This window comes from Bison bison, unplaced genomic scaffold, assembly GCF_000754665.1.
Source record: "Bison bison bison isolate TAMUID 2011002044 unplaced genomic scaffold, Bison_UMD1.0 scf7180017864383, whole genome shotgun sequence".
Lineage (NCBI taxonomy): Eukaryota > Metazoa > Chordata > Mammalia > Artiodactyla > Bovidae > Bison > Bison bison.
In genome coordinates this window covers 540,931-559,408 of record NW_011494955.1, presented here as the reverse complement: position 1 = coordinate 559,408, position 18,478 = coordinate 540,931, and the positions used below count along the sequence as shown (strand labels likewise).

Genomic DNA, 18,478 nt, shown 5'->3' with positions numbered 1-18,478 from the left:
TATGAGGTGATGATGTATTAATTAACTAGATGAAGGAATGGTTTCACATGGTGTACATATGTCAGATCAGCAAGATGTACACATTGATACATTACAGTTTTATATTATAACTCAATAAATCTTATTAGGAGAAGGCAATGGCAACCCACTCCAGTGCTCTTGCCTGAAAAATCCCATGGGTGGAGGACCCTGGTAGGCTGCAGTCCATGGGGTCGCACAGAATCAGACATGACTGAAGCGACTTAGCAACAGCAGCAGCAAATCTTATTAAAAAATAAATAACAGAATAAAACAATAAGTCAACCTCCTAGACATGTCTTTCTTTATTTAAGGTTTATTTTTAATTGAAGGATAATTGCTTTACAATATTGTGTTGGTTTCTGCCATACATCAACATGAATCAGCCATATACATTTGCCTGATAGTTATACATATGTCATCTCCCTCTTGAACCTCCCTAAAACGCATGTCTTTCTTGATCAAACTAACAAATACCAAATCTCTTTGATACTGGCTGATACTTGATATCTGACAGATTTGTAGAAAGACCCTGATTCATAGGAAGGGAGTCACATGAATCATTCACTGAAACGAGGAATCTAAGCTTATTCTAAATCTTGCAGAGATTCATGTTCCTCAACTAATTTTATGGTGCTAGAATAACAGTCTCATAAAACTTAATAAATTCAGCTGTGTTTCCAGAATGTAATACAAGTTGAAAGCATCTCAGTAACTTAAGAATGGTTTAGTATTAGAAATACATTAACAGATTCGACATAATACTAATGAATTATAAAACATGTTTATATTAATAGGTACAGAAAAATAAATCTGTTGCAGGAAGGGGGACCCTTTCCAGGGCCCGAAACTGGGCTCTTGTCTAACACTCGGAAATGAATTGTCTGAGGAGACACATGTGCTGACAAAGCAAGAGATTTTATTGGGAAAGGGCACCTGGGTGGAGAGCAGTAGGGTAAGGGAACCCAGGAGAACTGCTCTCCGGTTTTATGGAGATGGGATTAGCTTCTGGGTTGTCCTTAGCTGATCATTCTGACTCAGAGTCCTTCCTGGTGGCGCATGTCTTGTTCAGCCAAGATGGATGCCAGAGAGAAGGATTCTGGGAGGTGGTCGGACCTGTGGTGTCTCCTTTTGACCTTTCCCGAACTCTTCTGGTTGGTGGAGGCTTATTTATTTAGTTCTGTGTTCTTTACCAGGACCTCCTGTCAATACAACTCATGCAAATGGCTCCTGTGGTGCCTGGCCAGGGTGGGCGGTTTCAATCAGTGTGCTTCCCCTAACAGATCCATTCATGTTAGAAAACAACACAACTATACAGAGAAATATATATATATAATTAGTCAAAATGTACCAAAGAAAACACTACAGTAAATTAGCATTCTAGTAATAAAATAAGAGCGCTTTGTTTAAAATTAGCAAGCAAACAAGGCTCTCACTATTGGTGCTAGATCAAATATCCTATACATTCTAACTGGTACCTTAACACAGACATTAAAGAATTTAAATAATTGAAAACCCACTTGGGCTTCCCTGGTGGCTCAGCTGGTGAATCAAAGAATCCGCTTGCAATGCGGGAGACCTGGTCTCAATCCCTGGGTTGGGAAGATTCCCTAGAGAAGGGAAAGGCTACCCACTCCAGTATTCTGGTCTGGAAAATTCTATGGACAGTATAGTCCATGTGGTCGCAAAAAGTCCGACACGACTGAGCGACTTTCACTTTCTTTCACTTTCAAGCCTATCTGAAAATATGATTATCTACATAGAAGAGTTTCAAAAAATAACATGAGTATCTGGCATATTTACGACACTTCCACAAGTTTGCTATATTTAAGATTAGTATCCAAAAGAAATTACAATTCCACAAATGAGAATCATAAGGGCATAAAGGAAACTTTTAAAAAAATTCGCCTTATAACCAAAAACATTTACAGATACTCAAAATTAACAAAATATTTCGTGCGAATTTGCATTGGCGTCCTTGTTGTTCTGGGAAAGATGTGTCATCTTAATTCATGGCATGGATTCCTTGGCGATCAGTTGCAGAACGCATCCCTACCAATTGGTGTTTGGCCCCTTTAAAGGCGGCGAGTCACTGCTCTGGCGTGGCTTGGGAGAGGTCATTTCCTGGCGCCTTACGAGGTGGACGCAGGCCTTTTCTCCCGGCACCTGGGAACTACAAGACCCAGAGTGCCCAGCGTCGAAGGCGACGCTGCTGAGGCAATGATGGCGCAGGAAAAAAGCTATTTCCGCTGGGGCACAACACTAAGGGGCGGGACTTCTGGCCGCCTCCTCGAGGCGGACATTTTAAGTCCGCTGGTCCTGTTCGGTGTGAGAGGGCTGTCAGGACCCGAGTGACCAGAACAGGAAGGTCCGAGAGGAGGCGCTGTCGTTGCTGCACAGAGACGGGTCTGAACCTCGGCGGCACCGCCCGGGGTCCGCCGCTCCCGGGTCTCCCCGCCTCTCCTAGCCCTGCTACCCCCAGAGTCCGATGGCGACGGCGGCGGCTCTGAGGGAGCAGCCTCAGGTAAACGCTCGTCCTGCGGGCCCGCACCGCCCTCATCCCATCAAACACTAAAGCCCCACGGGGCGGGGGCTCACCGGCGCGCAGCCCTGGCCCTGGGCTCCAGGATGGTCAGGCGGTGCTGGGTGGGGCCCTGCGTCTCACAGACAGCGTCATGACGCATGGGAAATGGGGACATTCGGAGGGACCGGTAGGTGCAGAGGCCTGGAGGTCGGACTGAGGCGGGGGAATTCCGGAAACCTAGCATCAGCCTTCGGCTTGCCGGAAATAAGAGTGTTAGCGCAGTCAGCCCCGGGTTAGTGCATTAACGGGATGTAATCCCCAACACGTGTTTAAGGGAAAAACGGGGTGGAGAGGGTTGATGAGGACATTGAGGTCCTGGGAGGTTGAATCTTCGTTCAGGGCCCCACAGCTGGTAAGACGCAGCACTGAGCATTGAGGCCCAGAGGTTAATCCGCCAGCCTGAGGTCAGCTGGCTTCCAGGGCCAGGCAGGAGTACAGACGGTGAACGGTGGAATCCCACATTGGATGCATTCCTTCCTCTTCACGCAATTCTCAGGGTTAAAGAAGTGCTTATAGAACCTGAACAGGAAAGTAGGGGGTGTCTCATTGCCTCACTGGCCTGCTCTCACCCCCATGTTCCCTGGACTTGTTGTCGCCCCGAGATACTTAATGGGCTTCCCTGGTGGCTCAGCGTAAAGAATCTACCTGCAATGTAGGAGATATAGGAGACACGGGTTTTATCCCTGGGTTGGGAAGATCCCCTGGAGGAGGGCATGGCAACCCACTCCAGTATCCTTGCCTGGAGAATCCCATGGACAGAGGATCCTGTTAGGCTACAGTCCATGGGGTTTCAGAGAGTCAGGCATGACTGAAGCAGCTTAGCACACACTCACACAGGAGACGCTTAATGTCCTTTATCCTCTCCTTGAGTCCGAGGTTCCTGAAAAACGTCAAACCTACCGTCCTGAGTCCATGCTAGAGGTTATATGGAGAGGTGTTCCCATTTCTGGCAGTCACGGTAAACGTGCGTAAGGTCAACCTAACCCAAGATGTGCAAATGCCTAGAGGTAAAACTGAGCTCAGGAATATTCAGGACCCACAGGTCTCCTCTCTTTTAGGTAGGACTAAATAGCAGGTGGGTTGGAGTCAGGAGAGGAACAACTGCCTGAGATGTCAATTTTTGTGTTCTAGAGGAAATTAAAAGTTTCGGTTGTGGGATGGAGGTGATGTGATTAAAGCTTCATTTGGCTTTAGAGTGGAAAACAAACTGTGGGCTTGAGAGAGGAAGAAGGGCCATCATTGTGGAGGGTACTACCATAGTCCAGGTGAGGGTTAATGGAGCAGGGACATGCCTTGGAAAATGTGGCTGTATTCTGGCTGCGTGTTTTTGTTTTTATTTTTTGCCATCCCATGCAGCATGTGGGATCTTAGTTCCCCAGTCTGTGATCTTGCATGTTCCCCCTGTGCTGGAAGCACAGTGTGTTAACAACTGGACCACCAGGCAAGTCCCTAGCTGCATGTTGTTAGAGGAGGCAGCTAGATTTTGTAAAGTGGGTGGTGAGGGAATGAAACGCAGGTGCCTGAGATGACCCCTGGCTTTGCAGCTGTAGATTTGGAAGCTGCATCAGTAGAGATAAGCAGGTTAGTAGTAGGTATAATATTCATTGTGTTTATTCAGAGCTTTGTTTTAACCATGTTAAGAGTCAGATATTTTAGACACCAATGAGTGGAGGCATCAAATGAACATCTGACATACAAGTTTGGAATTCTTGAGAGTGATTCTGGTTAGAGACATCCAAAATGTAACTACAGTGTAGACCATACTGAATGACCTGTGTCTCAACATTTGGAAGAGGCAAGCTTCAGGCTGTGGTGGCAGATCTTTTAGGGAAGAGGTATGGAAGAAGGGGGCAGACGATTGGGTTTCTTACTTGCTTCCATGCTTGATGGTGTCATTTACTTCATAAACATAAGTAAATGGCCAAGAAGTTTTGATGTATGAGACAGGATAGTCTGGCAGGCAGCCAAAGCTTCCAAGAGAAGAGTTAACGTGAGGTGGATGAAGAAGCAAGGGGTAATTCATCCATATGACACTCAGGCCAGAACTGGTACTTCTTTACCACTTTATCAGCTCACCAAGTTTTGTGAGAACTTCGGTGGTACCTGGCGTGTTTCATTCAACCTAGTTATATGGCCACGAGCAATAAAGTCATCTGTAAGAATCACTGGGCTTGGGGTAGGCGAGTAATGGGGCTGGAGTTTGAATGAGGGTAAGGGAACAGAGAAAGGTTGTCATTGCTGACTTACATCAAGGACAGTACAGAAGTACCATGGGACTATGTGTATCTGAGATCCACACACGGTTCTGTTGTTTTAAATCTGAGACAAGGATCAGAGTCATGCAGTAAGGCCTTTATAGATGATTTCTGATACTGCCATTGGGAATTGTTGAGAGTTCTGTGGTCATATTGGGTTCTGTTTGACTTTGCCATTTGTATTGTGGATACTGCCTGCCAAGTTGTGGTATAAAGCCTAACTAAGTTCAATGTGATGTGCTTCTTTGACATTTGGTGAAACTTGGGTGCCTTCAAATGACCTGAGCACAAGTTCCTCTCCTCACCTATGGATAATGTCTCTTAGCTTAACAACCATTTTTACAAAGGAAACCAGGTACTTCTAGGTAGCACTAGCCCTCAGAATTGTTCAAATAAGGTAGTCACATCCTCCTTGGAGCATCCCAACCCCTTCATCCCATAAAGATTCCTTCGCACAGACCCTGATTGTGCTGGGTTTTTTTGAGTACTGCTCCCTGTGGGCCTTTGTGGTGAGTGGTGAATTTATGTGATTAAAAAGTTACCGTTAGTTGCATTTGTCCAGTCTCAGATGTCATGTGTTAGGTCACCATCATAGCCCTATGCTGGGATTAGGAGAAAGTGATTTAAATACAGATAAGGTGTGGGAAGGGTAAGGAGATGTCTGTGGTGTGGGAGAGTGAGGTTTTGGTGGCCATGGTCATGTATGGCTATGGGATATAGCGACTGAGGATGTGCAACCCAAGGAGTGATGTGTGCTTGAAGAGAGAGCATGTCTGATGGTGCTAACATGTCCAGGGCAGTGCCCATACCAGGGGAAATTGCTTGTCAGCAGGGGGTGGATCCCTCTATGCCAGGCCTATAGTTGAGATATATGTTCATCCACCTGCCTCTTGTTCCTGGTGGTTATACATAGTGATCAGTGAGCCTGTGGGAAGACAACCACACCAAGGTGCCAGGGTGTGATTGCTTCTCTGAATTGGAAGGGCTGGGTGATAGACAGTCAAAGGGTAGATGTGTGGGGAAATGGACTGCAACTCTTCAGAGGTGTACTCTTTGTTGTTTCATCTGTCACCATCATGGCAGGTCAGTGTGAACTTTGAAGATGTAGCTGTGACCTTTTCCTGGGAGGAATGGGGTCTCCTTGATGAGACTCAAAGATGCCTGTACCGTGATGTGATGCTGGAGAACTTGGCACTTATAACCTCCCTGGGTAAGAACTTCAAACCTTTCCTCATGACCTGAGGTAGTATCTGTGCTTTCCTTTTCCCCAGAGACAAGCTTGTCCTTCTCATGTCAGGACCATGGTCACTGCTTTTTTTTTTTTTTTCCAGTACTCTAGGTTGGTTCTGTGGTTGGTTGGGCTGAGGTATTTGCACTGCCATCCGTTTTCCTTGAAGAGGCCCCACATCTGCTACCCTGCAGCCTCCCCTGGAAGGATCCAGGGTCAGGAATCTTCCATTCAGCCTAATATATTCCACCATACTTGCCCTCTTCCTACTGGGTGACATCTAGATGCAAGTAATCTGTGCTCCTCAGGTTCTACTTCTTTCTTCTCATAAACATTTCCATGTAACTGCCTTTGCTGGGAATTAATTCTATGGTGTAGAGCATGCACTTCTTGCAAGAACCTTTCAAAAGTTCTCTTAATAGTATTTAAATGTTTTCCTCTGGTTTATGATATGATGAATATGGGTCAACTGCTCCTATGTGGTGTCTTTCCCCTTGTATTTGCATCATCCAGGTCCCATACGCTTGTTCATTTTGGAAGTGGAGTGGGGAGCTCTTATTTGTCCACAAGCTGGATGTGAATTCCAACTCAACCAAGTAGGCTCAAAGGGCTGCTGTACAGTAGCACCCTATGGGAGTGCATGATGCTAGTTCAAGTGATACCAGGAATTTGTTCTGTTCGACTTGAATTTTGATGGCTATTTCCAGTGACCACAAATTTTTTCTCCTTTTTTTTCCCCTCCATTCTTAATATTGCTGACTTAATTCTGCATTGTGGTTCTTCTACTTGTAGTCCAACCTAATCCTTATATCTCTGAACTCCCTGTATCACCCAGTTTCCTCCCTGCTTTATCTGTTCATTCTGTAACATTGGCCCATATACTTTCTATAATCAAACATACCCATTCTTAAACTGTTCCTGACCAAAATCTACTTTTTTGCAGTTCTTTTTTCTTGGCCCTGGAAATACTCATCTACATTGCAGTCATGTGTTACCAGCAGACACAGTCCTGCTGACAGTTGTTTGTAACTAATTTATATATTTTTTCCTTTTTTTTTTTTTTTGTTAATGGCTACACTGGGTCTTCATTGTGGCACATGGGCTTCTCTAGGTTGCAGCTCATGGGCTTGGTTGCCTGTGGCTTGTGGGATCTTAGTTTTCCAACTAGGGATCAAACCCATGTCCTCTGCATTGGAACGCAGATTCTTTACCACTTGATCACCAAGGAAGTCCCTGTAACTGATATTTTAACTGTCAACAATTAAGTAATTTTTCACCCTGCTTTTCTTCTCTATGACACATCACATGGTTATCTTTTTTCTCATGTGGTCTTCCCCCATCCTGTGGCCTTTATAGCCCAGTATTGCTCATGATAATGTCATCAAGAAGCCAACTCCCTGTTCTTATAAATAATCACATGGACTCATTCATGAGTTTGTCAGACACACACTGGTGTGTGGGCTCCCCCTGCCCCACTAAAGTCAACATGTGCTTCACCAACATTTCTTGCTTTTAGGTTGTTGCCATGAAGTGGAGAACAAGAAGACTTCTTTTGAGCAAAATGTTTCTTTTCAAAGAATGTCACAGATCAGGACTCCCAAGGCAGATCTATCCTCCAAAGAGGCCCACCCCTGTGAACTATGTGTCCAAATATTGAGAGACTTTCTGTACTTTGATGAATGTCAAGCAATACATTCAAAGCTAAAATTACATAGGTCTGGGAAACAGTTGTATGTCAGCACAAACCTTCATCAGCATCAGAAGCAGTGCATAGGGGAGAAACTCTTCAGAAGAGATGTGGATAGAACTTCATTTGTGAAGAACTGCAAATTCCATGTGTCAGGAAAGTCATTAGTCCTCAGGGTGGTTGAGAAGGACTTCTTGACCAGGTCTCAATTTCTCCAGCAATGGGCTACTAACACCTGGGAGAGGTCAAACAGAACTGAGTGTGAGACAGCCTTTCAGAGGGGAAAAACTTATCCTAACTGGGGAGAAGTTACCAAGAAGTCACACCTCATTGTACACCAGAGAGTTCACACCAGGGAAAGGCCATATAAATGCAATGAATGCGGGAAATCATTTAGCCAAAACTCTATGCTCCTTCAACATCAGAGAATCCACACTGGAGAAAGACCTTATGAGTGCAGTGAATGCGGGAAAACTTTCAATCAACGTTCTGCCCTTCATCAGCATCAGAGACTTCACACTGGTTCAAGGCCTTATAAGTGCACTGATTGTGGGAAATCCTTTGCTGATAATTCCACCTTCATTAAACACAGAAGAATTCACACTGGAGAAAGGCCTTATGAATGCAGTAAATGTGGGAAAGCGTTTTCCCAAAATTCTTCACTCCTTCGACATTGGAGAATTCACACTGGAGAAAGGCCTTATGAGTGCAGTAAATGTGGGAAAGCGTTTTCCCAAAGTTCTTCACTCCTTCGACATTGGAGAGTTCACACTGGAGAAAGGCCTTATGAATGTGGAGAGTGTGGAAAATCGTTTAGACAAAAGCCCAACCTTATTCAACATTGGAGAATTCACACTAGAGAAAGACCTTATAAGTGTGGGAAATTATTTAGCAATAAGTCCCATCTCAACCTTCAAAGAGTTCACACTAGAGAAAGGCCATTTGAGTGTGGGGAATGTAAGAAATTCTTTGGCAAGAAGTCCTACCTCATTATACACCAGAGAGTTCACACCAGGGAAAGGCCATATAAATGCAATGAATGTGGGAAATCATTTAGCCAAAACTCTATGCTCCTTCAACACCAGAAAATCCACACTGGAGAAAGACCTTATGAGTGCAGTGAATGTGGGAAAACTTTCAATCAACGTTCTGCCCTTCATCAGCATCAGAGACTTCACACTGGTTCAAGGCCTTATAAGTGCACTGATTATGGGAAATCCTTTGCTGATAATTCCACCTTCATTAAACACAGAAGAATTCACACTGGAGAAAGGCCTTATGAGTGCAGCAAATGTGGGAAAGCATTTTCCCAAAGTTCTTCACTCCTTCGACATCAGAGAGTTCACTGGGAAAAAATCTTACAAGTAAAGAAAATTTGAGAAGCTGGTTAGCCCAAGCTGTTTTTCAAAATCAGAGAACTCACATTGGATCAAAGCCGTGTGAGTGCCATGAGTGTCAGAAATACTTTGCAAAAACTTCAGGTTCATTAAACACAGGAGTGTTCATACTGCAGAAAGGCATTATATTGTAGAAAAGGTTTGAATTCCTTTACCTACAACTCTAGTCTCATAGAACACCATAATGTTTACACTGGATAATAGCCTTGCGGATGTGACTAATGTGGGAAGTTGTTTTTTTAGCCAAAACTCTAGCCTCATGACATACTGGAGAGTTCACAGGCTTCACTCTTATTTCATTGAATACCACAAAGTTCAGAAAAAAGGGTTGTGCAGGGATGAATTATTGGTCAGTATAACACTGTGGAGATCCCTTATGAGGGTGTTGTCTGCCTCTGTTGACCTCATACATGCAATAAACTGCCGGAGTCCATCTCCAGCAGCCAGGGATTCAACCTAAAGGGGTGAGCAGTGTGGGCGAGAAACTGAGGCAGCCTCTCATTTTTCTTGGACTTCCTGTTTATTTCAAGCTTATGATTCTCTTTTATACTTTTACAAAAGCATTAGGTCAGAGGTTTGATATTTTTAGTTCCCATTGACCCAGATTTATTTTTCTCCAAAAATCATTGTTGCCCCTCAAAAGGAGCTCCTTCCTCAGTGATTCTCTTATCAACTTCTTCTTATGTGTCCTTGTGAAAACACTGTAATTCATGCTAATGTCTGGGCTGCATACCACATTCCTCAGTTTAATTCTTATCTTTCTAAGTCCTGTTTGCCCCTAGTATCCTAAGCTCACTATTTCTTAGAAATATTTCTTAGAAAGGGCTTCTAGCTAATAATATCTCTAAAGTCCCTAATTTCTGTAAGCTATAGTAGAATATGCTAACATTTCAGCAATCCTTAAATCTTTAGCTTCTAATTATTTTAATTATTCCTAAGCCCTAAATTCAGCAAACTCCTTTGCCATAAACACTTTTCTCACAAATGGGCTTCAGATAGCAATCCCTCCCATGGCTTCAAGCTGTGGCCTGTGTGCTCACTCTGGAACACTTTTTTGTAAAAGTCCTTGAGCAAATGTCAGTGATTAACTTTATGAATTATTCTTTGAGCACAGCTGCAGAAGGCTTTATGCCTTCTCATGTTCCTCTCAAAAACAATAAGCACCTTAATATTCTCTTCAGTCAACTCAGCCTAGGGAAGGAAAAAACAAGTCAGAATCACAAAGCCTAACTCCTCCATTCCGGGTCCGTGCCTATGGAACAAAGGGAAGGGGGTTAGGGCCGTGCCTCCATTTTGTCAGCAATGCCTAATGCGGCTCCCGACATCAAACCACTAATATTCCAGGTTTATGGGAGCTTCAGTGCATTTCTTAACCTGCCCAGAGCCCTTGCCAGATTTATGTCATTGCCAGTTCCATAGCAAAAGCCATTTCACCACTGTTGTGTGGCAGGTGCTCATGATCTACATTTTTGAACCACCCTGAGTCCAAGGAAGAACATTTTGATGTTGTCCCTTTTATGGGAGCCTTCATGATAAATCTGAGCACTCATTCCTTTCTAATTCCTTTGATGGGTTACATCTCTGAGTTGACCAGTTTTTGTCCTAGACTACTCTGCTGGTGACTTGCAAACTGAGCCTACTTTTCTCAGTGTCTGTTGTGACTCCTGTGATGAGATTTTCCTCCTCTTCCTGCCTCAAGCCCAGGAATAGTTTGCGTCCCATTGTACTGGTTTGTGTGAAAAATGAAGACCTTACTCTTTTTTTTTTTTTCCAACAGCTCAGATTTTTATTGAATATGTTACTGAAGAGGTTTAGTCAAAAAGACCAAAGCCCATGTCATCATCAGATTCTTCAGATTCTTCTTTCTTTGTTTCTCCTTTCTTCTCCTCAGCTGGGGCAGCAGTGATAGATGGGGCAAGACCTCCTGCTGGTGCAGCACCAGCTGCCATGGCAGGTCCACCAGCCCCCAGGTTGCAGATGAGGCTCCCGATGTTGACAGTGGCCAAAGCCTTTGCAAACAAGCCTGGCCAGAAAGGCTCAACATTTACACCGGCTGCTTTAATGAGGGCATTGATCTTATCCTCTGTGACTGTCACCTCATCGTTGTGCAGAATGAGGGCAGAGTAGATGCAGGTGAGCTCTGAGATTGAGGCCATGGTGAGGGCAAATGCTAGGTGGGGGCTGCCAGGCATGGTGCTAGTCACCAGATGAAGTGAGGGCCTCATCCCAAAATGGCCTTAGCTTCCTCGGAAGAACCAAGCACCTTAGCAGCAGAGGAGGATAAAGCAAGACCTTACTCTAAGTTCCTTCAATCTTGGGATTTTACTCACTGTGGTGACTTGAAAACAACTGGGTTCTAGCAGCAATCAGGGTTGAAAAGTTTTTTTGTGGAATTGCACACTCTCTGCCTCAGAGAGAACAGTATGCTGTGAATGTACCTCTCTCTAGTTTTGTCCTAGTTGCCATTGCTGCTCAGGGCCTCCAAGAAAAGACTGCAGGGGTTTGTGGTTCTTATTGGTAGCCTGGATGCATTGGTATTTTGTTGGTTCAGATGTCAGTCTTCAGACAGGCAGTTGTGATACCTTTGCTGCTTCCTAAGTCAAGAAAATTTTCTTGTTCCCAGGGATCATGGATTGCGTCCAGTTAGTAAGAGAAGTCTGTTCCCTAGGTCCTGCAGTGGAGCCATGTATCCTCATATGTAGAATTCCAGATAGTGGCAGGATAGATTATACAGTCGTACAGACGGGGAATCATCTGTTAAAGGAACACTGAATTTGTAGGGAGGGGGAAAGGCTACCACAAGTTTGTGGAAATGTGTCTATATTGAAGGGGCCTCCACAATATTCCAGCTATTAGCTGTGAAGGATGAGCCAGTGCAGAAATTGTCATGGCATTCAGAACTATGTATCTTGTATAGGGAAGCTGTTGTGAGATGAAAAAATCATCAGTGGTTTTGTAGTGTCTATGTGATTTCACTTCAGATGTGTTGCTGCCAAGGAAAATGAGGATAGTGAGGATGTGCTGTCCCCACTGAATGCAATGTCACCCCTGCATTCCTATTGAATTTTGGGGGGATTTCCTAGCAATTCAGTAGTTAGGGCTTGGCACTTTTACTGCTGAGGGCTCAGGTTCAGTCTCTGCTACAAGCTGCAACCACAAAAAAATTAAATATTAAAAAAAATTTTTTTTGAAGTTTCTGTTTTTTTCCTAACAAAAAAGATAGTGAAACAGCAAAAACTTACGTTGGAATTTTATTTATTTTTCAGTGATGTGACCTCTCTGGCATAAAAATAATTGTTTTTTTAATGGAGTATTTCATAAACACTTTGTGTACTGTACACAATGCAGTAGCCACATACAGCATATACTTTTAAAGTTTAATCATTAATATTCTTGATCACTTAAAACTTTTTTTATTATAGCATGTGCCAATCTATGCTGTACAGCACGGTGACTCAGTTATATGCATATATATGTTCTTTTTTAAAAAATATTCTTTTCTACTATGATTTATCACACAGAGTATTCAATATAGTTCCCTGACCTTGTTTCTTGATTAATTCTTAAATCGAGATACTCAACGTTTTCAAGCCATGATTTGTAGTTCTGAATAAATAGGCTTTGAGTGTTCTCATTTGGTTGGCCATCTTTATTTCCACAAGTGTAAGTAAGTGTAGTCAAAATTCTATGTTATAAATTGATTTGAAATAGTTTTTGACTATGTGATTATACAAGTATTCATTTTATACATTTAGTTTGTTGTATTTCATTTTCCATTTTAGGTTATTGACATTTTAGCAACAAATGGATCTAAGGAGATACCCTTAACTAACATCTTTAAAGGAGGCATTGTTAGTCTAAATTGCATCTGGAAGCCTCATCACACCATATATGGAAAGTGGTCCATTGGTTAATCAGAATTTTCTTTTCCTTGTGAGTAAACAATACTGTAGGAACCACTTAGGGGGACTTCAGTTCAGTCACTCAGTCGTGTCTGACTCTTTGCAGCTCCATGAATTGCAGCACACCAGGCCTCCCTGTCCATCACCAACTCCAGGAGTTCACTCAAACTCATGTCCATCGAGTCAGTGATGCCATCCAGCCATCTCATCCTCTGTCGTCCCCTTCTCCTCCTGCCCCCAATCCCTCCCAGCATCAGAGTCTTTTCCAATGAGTCAACTCTTCGCATGAGGTGGCCAAGGACTGGAGTTTCAGCTTTAGCATCAGTCCTTCCAAAGAACACCCAGGACTGATCTCCTTTAGAATGGACTGGTTGGATTTCCTTGCAGCCCAAGAGACTCTCAAGAGTCTTCTCCAACACCACAGTTCAAAAGTATCAATTCTTCAGCGCTCAGCTTTCTTCACAGTCCAACTCTCACATCCATACATGACCACAGGAAAAACCATAGCCTTGACTAGACGGACCTTTGTTGGCAAAGTAATGTCTCTGCTTTTGAATATGCTATCTAGGTTGGTCATAAGTTTCCTTCCAAGGAGTAAGTGTCTTGTAATTTCATGGCTGCAGTCACCATCTGCAATGATTTTGGAGCCCAAAAAAATAAAGTCTGACCCCGTTTCCACTGTTTCCCCATCTATTTGCCATGAAGTGATGGGATGAGATGCCATGATCTTAATTTTCTGAATGTTGAGTTTTAAGCCAACTTTTTCACTCTCCACTTTCACTTCCATCAAGAGGCTTTTTAGTTCCTCTTCACTTTCTGCCATAAAGGTGGTGTCATCTGCCTATCTGAGGTTATTGATATTTCTCCTGGCAATCTTGATTCCAGCTTGTGCTTCTTCCAGCCCAGCGTTTCTCATGATGTACTCTGCATGTAAGTGAAATAAGCAGGGTGACAATATACAGCCTTGATGTACTCCTTTTCCTGTTTGGAACCAGTCTGTTGATCCATGTCCAGTTCTAACTGTTGCTTCCTGACCTGCATATAGGTTTCTCAAGAGGCAGGTCAGGTGATCTGGTATTCCCATCTCTCAGAATTTTCCGCAGTTTATTGTGATCCACACAGTCAAAGGCTTTGGCATAGTCAATAAAGCAGAAATAGATACTTTTCTGGAACTCTCTTGCTTTTTCCATGATCCAGCGGATGTTGGCAATTTGATCTCTGGTTCCTCTGCCTTTTCTAAAACCAGCTTGAACATCTGGGGGGCTTAGCTATAGATAATTTATGAATAAGTTAAAGCTTTCTCACTGGTGAAACCACCTAAATCCTGCCCCTTTTGTGTTACTTAAAGGGGCAGGATTTAGGTGGAAGTAGCTCAGTGTCCTTTGTGTGTGTGTGTGTGTGTGTGTGTGTGTGTGTGCTGAACCATATGGCTTGCCAGATCTTAGTTCCTTGACCAGGGATCAAACCTGTGCCCCCTACAGTGGAAGCACAGTCTTAACCACTGGACCACCAGGGAAATGCCACTCAGTGTCCCCTGAATTTGCAATTTCCACATGGAGGAAACCTTCCATGTACATTCAGCATGGTTGTGTTCAGATCTCTGGCATTGTCAAAGACTTCCTAAATCCCAGGTTGGAAAAGAAAGTTTATTAGAACATTGATTTCTCTTCTGTGCGCACACAGTCCAGGCAACTTCTGACTGAGACAAGAAAAACAACATTGGTTGGAAAATCTCTTAGACCTTTCCTGAAAAGGATTTGAAGATTAATGAATCTTGTAGACTTTAAAGGTTAAAAATAATACAACCTCCCCCCTTTAAAAAGGTTTTTAAAAGGGCACTAGAAAATGTAAGAAATTATACTAAGCTAGTAAAGGAACGATAAACATTAGGTTCTAATGGTTTGGATGGAGTCAGCACTTCACATTAGTAAACACAATCTTGCTCAAAGTTGTTTTCTCAAAAGTTTAAAAAGTATAATTTTTAATATTTTCCACTTATGGGTTACCAGGTGAGAAGAAACAGGAGACTGTCAGAGCTTTTGCATAATTTGAAGTGTCTTTAAGCATTTGATTTATGTATATAGACATTTATAATTTATATTTTTAAAAGTTTCTACAGTAGCCGTACGAGGATGACTTTTTGAACAAAGAACACTTCATAATTTTAATTTTAAAACAGAAACTACATTTTCTACCATGGAAAAATATTATCACACTATTGTCGTTTATAGAAGACTAAAATTTAGTATCTAAAGATTTGAAATTTATGAATATACTCCACTGGGTTTATGGGTCAGCTAACTTGTTAATATTTCCACAAATAATTGTGTCTGCTCAGTTCAGCATCTTAATGTGAAGTACCCTTCATTCTCTTTCCACCCTTTATCTCAGCTTCCTGAGTGCTCACACCCTTTCACATACTTGTCCTTCATGTGTACTTTTCTGTCTCTGGAATATTCTTCCCAACACTTGACATTTAGTAAATCACCAAAAAATAATCATTGCAAACATTAAAAAAAAATATCTTCAGAGAATTTTCCCAGAGACTTTAGGTAAAATTCACTGGAGTGCTGGTGTGGCTGTTTCTCTTTGTCCTGGGCTATGTAAGGGGTGTAAGGACAATGCTTTCTTCCCAGAGAAACAAAATGGACCACAGTTCATCAGATGTTTTACACCTAGTTTGTGCTTATGACGAATGGCATCTGTCATTATTTCTGTTTTCTTGCCAGAAAAAAACCCACGGACAGAGGAGCCTGGCTTAGTGACTAAACAGCAACAACAACAGAACCTTACATCTTGGGCTTCCCTGGTGGCTCAGTGGTAAAGGATCCTAACGTGATGCCAGGGACTTGGGTTGGGAAGATCCCCCGGAGAAGGAAATAGCAACCCATTCACTATTCTTGCCTGGGAAATCCCATGGACAGAGGAGCCTGGTGGGCTACATTCCACGAGGTATCAAAAGAGTCAGACACGACTTTGTGACTAAACAACAACTTAGATCTTGCGGTACAAAGACATTATGCAGTAGTTGCAGAATGTGAGCTCAGTAGTTGTGGCACACAGGTTTAGTTGCGCTGAGCCACGTGGAATCTTCCCAGACCAGGGATCGAACCCATGTCTCCTACATTGGTAGGTAGATTCTTAACCACTGCTCCACTGGGGAAGTCCCCAAAACCCTTACATTTTAAAAACAATCTGAAGAGTTTATACATTAAAATACATGCTGTCTGGGATTCATTTCAGTTCATTCGCTCAGTCGTGTCTGACTCTTTGTGACCCCATGAACCGCAGCACGCCAGGCCTCCCTATCCATCACCAACTCCTGGAGTTTGCCCAAACTCATGCCCATTGAGTCGGTGATGCCATCCAACCATCTCACGCTCTGTCATCCCCTTTACAGGTGAAATAATATACTAAGGTGCATGGGGTAGATGAAACAAGACTGACCATGAAATAGCAAATAGTGCTGGAATATTGCAAAACACTGCAGCCATTGTCACGTGTCAAAATGGCATTTGTTTTGTTCTTCTCTTTTTTGAGATTGACAACAGATTCAGAAAGGAACTGAATATATGTGAGGATATGAGGTAATATATATTAAATAGATGAAAGTACTGCTCAATGAATTGGACAGAGTCAGTTCAATTCAGTCACTCAGTTGTGTCTGACTCTTTGTGACCCCATGGACTACAGCACACCAGGCCTCCCTGTCCATCACCAACTCCTGGAGTTTACCCAAACTCATGTCCATTGAGTCAGTGTTGCCATCCATCTCATCTTCTGTCGTCTCCTTCTCTTCCCGCCTTCAGTCTTTCCCAGCACCAGGGTCTTTTCAAATGAGTCAGCTGTTCACGTTAGGGGGCCAAAGTATTGGAACTTCAGCTTCAACATCAGCCCTTCCAGTGAATATTCAGGACTGATCTCCTTTAGGATGGACTAGTTGGATCTCCTTGCAGTCCAAGGGACTCTCAAGAGTCTTTTCCAGCACCACAGTTCAAAAGCATCAATACTTCGGCGCTCAGCTACAGTCCAACTCTCACATCCATACGTGATCACTGGGAAAACCATAGTCTTGACTAGATGGACCTTTGTTGGCAAAATAATGTCTCTGCTTTTGAATATGCTGTCTAGGTTGGTCATAACTTTCCTTCCAAGGAGTAAGCGTCTTTTAATTTCATGGCTGCAGTCATCATCTGCAGTGATTTTGGAGCCCCCCAAAATAAAATCTGCCTCTGTTTCCACTCTTTCCCCATCTGTTTCCCATGAAGGGATGGGACGGGATGCCATGATCTTAGTTTTCTGAACGTTGAGCTTTAAGCCAACTTTTTCACTCTCCTCTTTCATCAAGAGGCTCTTTAGTTCTGCTTCACTTTCTGCCATAAGCGTGGTGTCATCTGCGTATCTGAGGTTATGATATTTCTCCCAGCAACTATAAAGGCAGGATTTCTGTTGTCTTGGGAATCATTATCAGAGACCTATCTTTGTATTCCTTCCTCAAAGTGGCTCAGCATCCTTTTCCTTATCTACACTTTTGTGTATTTGTCTATATCAAACACAGATGAACAGTGCACTATTGTCTATTAGCTTCAGTTTCCAGTGTCTCCATTCTGTGTCTAAGTGACTCTGCATAGGTCACTTGGGTTTTTTTGTTTGTTTGGACGTGCTGGGATGCTTGTGGGATCTTAGTTCCCTTATCAGAGATTGAACCACGCCTCCTGCCTTGGAAGGGAGGAATCTTAATCACTGGACCGCCTGGGTAGTTCCAGGATGCATTTGGATTGATACATTTGAGAGCATCTGGAAAGGTGCTCTTAGACTCTAGGAACACTCTGAGCTTCGAAGACTTTGAAAAAAAAAAAAAATGTCTCCAAACACTTGGGTGATCAGTTACAGATAGTAATCCTCAAACATCTGAGTGCATTCTCTTTAAGAAGGAACGCCCCACCTCAGTCTCTGGACTTAGGTTGTTATTTTAGCAAATCTCACAGTGTAACTTCGACTTTTCTCCTGGACGTCATGGATAACTCAAACGGGATCTTGGTTCGTGTATCTGTAGGAAATACATTACCCAGGCGGCTGTGCGATGGGTGGCTGCGACGATCAGCCAATTAAGACAAAGCCGCATTTTCCTGTGAGGCTATAATGTCTGGGCGGGACTTCCGGCTGCGACGCTATGAGCGTCATTTTGAAAGTGCTAGAGCTTTTTCCTAATTCAAGCGCTTCGGTTACTCGTGCTGGGAAGCGAGGATGAGACTGAGAAGGTACCCGCTGCAGAGAGGCGGGTGTGAGGCTCGGTGACACCGCCCAGGGTGCGCCGCGCCAAGATCCGGAGGGGCCCCCCGGGCGGGGTACTCCAGCTGCTCCGGGCCCGCCCCGCCCACCGAGTCCGATGGCGGCGGCCCTAGGG

At 43.5% G+C, this 18,478-nt stretch overlaps 1 protein-coding gene and 1 pseudogene across 3 annotated transcripts in view; one reads left to right on the top strand and one right to left on the bottom strand.

The window, feature by feature from the left end:
- The first annotated feature begins 2,296 nt into the window (after positions 1 to 2,296).
- LOC105001398 (zinc finger protein 256-like) overlaps positions 2,297 to 18,478 on the top strand; it is a 26,794-nt gene continuing 10,612 nt past the window's right edge. The window contains exons 1-3 of one of the 3 annotated variants that reach the window (XM_010857652.1): positions 2,297 to 2,542; positions 5,941 to 6,067; positions 7,602 to 9,725. In XM_010857652.1, coding sequence (XP_010855954.1) covers positions 2,507 to 2,542; positions 5,941 to 6,067; positions 7,602 to 9,151 — 1,713 coding nt within the window. In that variant the 5' untranslated portion in view covers positions 2,297 to 2,506 and the 3' untranslated portion in view covers positions 9,152 to 9,725. Of the gene's footprint in view, positions 2,543 to 3,381; positions 6,068 to 7,601; positions 9,726 to 18,478 lie in introns of those variants that run through there. The other 2 variants (XM_010857651.1, XM_010857650.1) reach the window with 2 other exon arrangements.
- On the bottom strand, positions 9,719 to 13,205 carry LOC105001400 (annotated as a pseudogene).